At 37.6% G+C, this 6000-nt stretch overlaps 1 protein-coding gene across 6 annotated transcripts in view; it reads right to left on the bottom strand.

Moving 5' to 3' along the window:
* Positions 1–978: 978 nt before the first annotated feature.
* Positions 979–6000, bottom strand: part of Fbxw7 (F-box and WD repeat domain containing 7) — a 184815-nt gene continuing 179793 nt past the window's right edge. For all 6 annotated transcript variants that reach the window (XM_076864337.2, XM_076864338.2, XM_076864339.2 and 3 more), the window contains 3 exons: positions 5474–5699; positions 3883–4093; positions 979–2944 (listed from right to left, as the gene is read on the bottom strand). In XM_076864337.2, the coding sequence (XP_076720452.1) occupies positions 2676–2944; positions 3883–4093; positions 5474–5699 (706 nt within the window). In that variant the 3' untranslated portion in view covers positions 979–2675. The remainder of the gene's footprint in view (positions 2945–3882; positions 4094–5473; positions 5700–6000) is intronic.

Raw genomic sequence — 6000 nt, 5'->3', positions numbered from 1 at the left:
CTTTTGTGTAGGAGAAAGCTGAAGACAGGACCAGAGATGTTGGCTACTCCAAGATCACAGACCCAGATGTGCTACTCAGTAGCCTTGGGGGACTAAGGCTCCAATGAGTAGTGAAAACAGGCTTTATGACTGCAAGAAACTCATTCTAAGGAGAGTCCATTTTTATTAACGCTGAGATTTTAGTCTATGGCAGGCATAGTTAAGATTGTTGAGATTATCCTGTGTGTTGAGCATCCCCACGTAATTTGAGGTACTAAATATATTTAGAGCTACATAGTTTCAATAACTGAACTCCCCCGCCTTTACTAGATTTATTGAACAAAATGGCAACCAGAAGAGTCTGAACGTATCATAAAAATGACAAACTCCTCAAACCTGACTTTAATTTGCCAGAATTTCTTACAGGACATCAGACATCCAGTCCTTACAACAGTGTGACTCCTAGTTATATATGACTAACAAATCACCTGACCAGTCCAAGCTGCAGCTCTTGGCTCCTCTTTAAGATGCAGGTCCTAGTACCTACTTCTAAGGGCTGCTGGGAGCTTGAGAGAGAATACATAGCAAGTACCTGGCAAGCACCAAATGTGAGGATAATTTTCAAATGTACTTATTATTTATACAACGTCCAGTTGTAACTATCAGAAATGTGGATGTGTAACCGATGTGATTCTGCAATCTTTGTAATGTTTTGAATAACCAATAAAAAAAAAAAAGTTTTGTGACTCTTTGAGGGGACCATATTCTTATATCACAGAAAAGCACAGTGGAGTGTCCTCCTTTATAGTGTAGGGGGATATATCAAACCTCATTTGTAGTATCTCACCCTTACTTTAGCTGCTTCAATCAGGCTTGAAGTAATCATCTCTGTGTCACCATATAGGGAATGTGAAGAAACCAACAAGACTGTGCTGTTTTAAATATTAGAGCCTAAATATTTATGAAATAGTATTACCTTGGTGGAAGAAACAGGCATACTAACATGAAAAAACACATTTTATTGCACTTAAGTTATAAGAAAATAAAATTTCTAAGTGAATCAAATCAAAGACACAATCCCTTTAAAGGTTGTTTTCCTCCATCATGTCAGGTTGTTACATAACTAAAATTAACCAACTTGAATCTGATTGTTTTAAATCAGACTATAAATAAAACAACAACAACAACAACAAAAAAAATAAACAGGAGGAGGAAAAAAGACCGCCTAGGATACAGTGTTAAACCACTTTCACAGTTCAGCTTGAGTCGTGGCTCCTGGAGAAGGAGGCGAACCATTGGACTTGAACTCGGCGTGCTGGTTTGAGCGTGACGCCGTCACTAGAGACTGAATCGTTCCTTTTCTGTCAGTTACTCAGAGCAATAAAACTGTAACAGTTGTTTTCCCAAATACTGTAAAACACTAAGACTGACCAGCAACTTTATTTTAATTTTTAAAATATTCTGTCAGTTTTCTCATGTCCGTTCATCCATTCACCACAGCCCTCAAAAAGAAAAGTTTCTCCGCAGAACAGGCGGTAACAGCTCTGTTCCAAGGAATGTGTTTTAATTTTGCCCAGATAAAAGAAAATAAGCTTTGCACACACTCTCGATTCTTTACTTGCAGGCAAACTTCACTCTTTATTATCTGAAACTCTCCCATTCTCAGCCTCTTAGAGGCACAGATGGTTCAAGTTTCAGTGGCAAAAAGTCTTTTTTCTGTAACCAAACTAGAGCAAATTTGGAATTCAGTCTGGGACTAAAACGTCACAGCAGAAAAAAAATAAAAAAAAATAATTTGCTTTTTTTCTTTCTTTCATTTAGCAGCATAAATAAGTTTGGCCACTGGGAGTACAGTACAGGGGTGGGACAACAATCCCATATTTGAAGACCTACTTCTAGCACCAGCATCAAGAATTAAATCCATCTCAGGACTCACAGAACCCAGGACAACTTGCCACCTTTGAGCAACATATGCGTTGAAGAGTGAATATGGAAGCAACAGTAAATAGATTAACAGAGGCTAATACTGTGATTGATTGACATTGGCAATGGTTGGCAAAAAAAATAAAATAAAAATAAAAATTAAAAAAAAAAAACTTTTCATGATACCTGTACAAAAACAATTCACAGTAATTTTTTTCTTTCTTTTTTTTTCCCTAGCTTTTCCACTGGAGAATCTGTTGTTGTGGTTGTTGTAGATGCTCTCTGATTAGAAAGTCAACCAGTACTTGTTTTGATATTATTGCAGCTCCTTTCTAGGTGACAGTAGCAAAAGAACAGGTGAGCAGAATTGGTAACGATGTTTCAGCATAACACTGCCCAACAACCACTGGAGAAGAAAATAAAGAAATAATTGCACCTGGTTTTTAGAAAGTCTCTTTTGCAAAGCTGCCCTCAATCAGAAGTGAAGCCTTTTATGTGATGAGGCAGCAGACGCCTCTCTTGTCAGTTATGGTTTGTCTTCTCTTTCTCTTTTCCATCCTAGTCTGTAGGTCTTTTCAATCTGTTGCCCCAAGCCAACATCCTGCACCACTGAGTACAAGGGATTTTTTTCATTTTCTCTTCTTTTTTCTTTTTTTCTTTCTTTCTTTTTTAAATTTTTATTTATTTTTTATTTTTATTTATTTTTTATTTTTTTTTGCGCAGGGGAAGGGAAGGGAGTATATCGTCTACACAAAATTTGTCTTCTCTGCTCTTCACTTCATGTCCACATCAAAGTCCAGCACCAGCAGCTTGGTTTCTTCAGTTCCATTCCGACTCCCGACTGCACACACCAGCTTTGTGTTGGAGGCTCTGATCCGCCACACAACTCCCCCACTACCCCCACTCTCCAATGTGACTAGGTTTCGAATAAATTCACCCGTTTTCAAGTCCCATAGTTTTACAGTTCCATCATCTGAGCTGGTAATTACAAAGTTCTTGTTGAACTGTAAACAGGTCACAGCACTCTGATGCTTGTTGGGACCTAGACAAAACCAAAGGAATTTGATTGCTGGTTAGAAATCAAGGCTATGGGTTAGTTACATTATAATTTGCAGACTTCTACATTAGAATATACAATAAATGCAACATTTAAAATGTTACATATTTAGAAACTTTGTTATGAGTATTTTAGGATCAGCATGGATGTAAGAAAATCTGGCAGCTATCTGTAACTATAACATTAACTTTCAAGAGTTCTGTCTTCCAGGAAGCCTGGTTAGCTACCAGGCACACATTTTATTTTCTGGCTGTGTGAATAAGAGCATTTGCTGGCAATGATGTAGGCACTGCAGCTTCATATGTTCTGCTGAGGGACAAATAAATGAGCCTAACAGATTTATCCACACTTGGAACTGACCAAAGATGAAAGCTGAATGGATACTATTATCAATCTCTGAGGAAGAGGTAAAATCAACCAACAACAAGCTGCAAAGTTGCCCGCCACATGGCCTCAATGAAAAGACTAAGGGTTAGCACCAAAGGGGGAAAAAAAAAGATCATCATGAAGAAGTTACTGTTGGTATATCTCATCTACTATTAACAATTCTCACATGTACCTGTCTATTTCAATGGGAACTATTATTCTATTCCATTCCAGTTTAGCAGGTGGCTAAGTGGAAGTCAAAACAATTTTCTATCAAAGATGTTTAAATTCAAAATAAAATAATCACTCCACAACTAAAATGAGTATGTTGCTTCTGTGAGACAGCCAAGAACGTTCTTTCTTCTCACTGTTCTTTAAGGTTAGGTTGAGTCAAGTAAACAGGTACGAAGTATTTCAATCATTTTATACACTTTTTCAAGGGTGCCTAGTGGTGTGAGAGTGAACATTATCATAAACATGTCTGGAGCAAGCATTTCTGTCTGAGGAGCAATCACCTTTTTAATGAACACAATTAAAGGTGGATAGCCAACACTTACCTTGCAATGTTTGTAAACACTGTCCTGTTTTGATATCCCAGATTTTAACTGTAGAATCTGCATTCCCAGAGACAAGAATATTGTCTTTGAGTTCCATTCCACTTGTTAACGACTGGTGCCCTGTTAATGTGTGAATGCAGTTCCCTGTCTCCACATCCCAAACTCGGATTGATGTATCAAGAGATCCACTCACCACATGGATGCCATCAAACTACAACAGACACAGCTTATTAGAGCAGCAGCAGTTTGGATATGCTTCCTATCAATTATTGACCTTAATTCTAATAGGGGAGGAGGGGACAGTGTGGGCAACATGCAAGGCCAAGAACAAAACAGGGCACTAGGACTAAGGGGCAACCACAGTGAAATGAATGTCATCAAGAAAGGATACACTGCAGGTTCTCAGGCACATCTATCAGAACGCTTGCATTTTATGCCCAGTAGCTTCAAAGTAGATGCAGAAATAACTTACAAAGAATACAAAATGCCTAATATGAACATTATTTTTGGATCACCTAGTCCTACTTAGTAGCTATGTACCATGGATGATTCAATGAGGATTCCTTCTGCATTTTATTTCCCCACAGGAAGTTGCACCTAATGACATGGCTTACAATAAAGAGGGTGCTGATTAGTACCAGAATCATGAAAAGGGCTAGAGGTAACTTGCTTGATGGTCACAAGAAAGTTTTATTAAAAACTGCATGTAAAATAAAAGTTTCATTTACAAGAACATAAAACTAAATAGGAAATATGCCAAAATATAATTGTATCTGGAATTAGAAGGGGTAGCATTTTGATAACAAAAGCAAGATATACAGCATTTCTTCTCCAGCTTCCTAGCTATACCAGGTTCTGAGCATATCACAAAACAAACAAACAAAAAAACAAAAAAACAAATACCTTAAGAACAGAACAGCGATGTCAGTACTGGGATCATGTACTAATTTGCTGATCATTAATGGGTGGTAACTAGTAAATAAACTATTTAAGCAATAGAAGCTACTTTTAAATTGAAAATACTGCCTTTTAGGAACTAAAACTATTAGTCTAGTCTGTTATCTTGAAATTTAACAACTATTCATGGATGTCAGGTTCAAATGTTAAATAAACAAAAAATCAGGTGAGTCAAAGTTACTTCTTATGACTGCAAATCAGTGGCCCTGGGACAGTGGAATAGCTTTATACAGAAAGGCTCTACTTCTAGTCTGAATGGGGATGTAATCACAATTACATGGTCCATCAACTTTTAACTATCAAGGCAAAGGGACAGCTTTTGGCCAAATTAATCATCTGCTAAGGAGTTTATTAAAATCCAGGTTACTCTCCTATGAGATTACGTATTAATTAATACAGCAAACTTAGGGCGGCAAAGTCTCAAGTTCCAAGACAAGCATGTGTATTTTAGAGGGAGAATGGAGCACAGAAATGTACTTCATGCTAATTTTGAAGTACATGTAAATGGCAGATTAATTGGATTCACCTTTTTTGGACAGTTTTGGATCAGTAATTTGACAGTGATTATCCAAGGAAAATAATCTCATGACTCATTAGCAGAGCATCTAAGGGATGGGGAGATAAGATCTCTTACCTGTAATGAATAGACTCTATTGGTATGCCCTTGCAACGTGTGTAGACAGGTCTCAGTCTCTGGATCCCATACCTTCACCATAAAATCATACGCTCCACTAACAACCCTCCTGCCATCATACTGAACACAGCGGACTGCTGCTACATGACCCATCAAGACATGTAAACACTGGCCTGTCTCAATATCCCAAACCCTAAGGGTGGCATCTCGAGAACCGCTAACGACTCTGTGAAGGGATAAAAAGAAAAAAAAAATTTTTTTTTTAATTTTAATAACATCAGAAAACGTGACAGATGAAGTCAATGTTTTTTAAACTCTTTTTTCTTTTCTTAAGCAGGAACACATGTTTTCACAAGAAATCCTATGCAAAACCTTGATTCATAAACACGGTATTGAGTTATTCTGATTGGAATGGGACGTGGGAAAGCCCAGAATATATTCAAAACTAGGGCCAAGTCTACTTAGTAAAGAAGATGCTATGGACAGAATTTAAGGTGAAGACTGCAGTGGATAGGGCCTGGGGATAT

The sequence above is a fragment of the Callospermophilus lateralis genome, chromosome 8, assembly GCF_048772815.1.
Source record: "Callospermophilus lateralis isolate mCalLat2 chromosome 8, mCalLat2.hap1, whole genome shotgun sequence".
Lineage (NCBI taxonomy): Eukaryota > Metazoa > Chordata > Mammalia > Rodentia > Sciuridae > Callospermophilus > Callospermophilus lateralis.
Note: the sequence above shows the minus strand (reverse complement) of the source record. Positions and strands in the feature narration are given on the sequence as shown.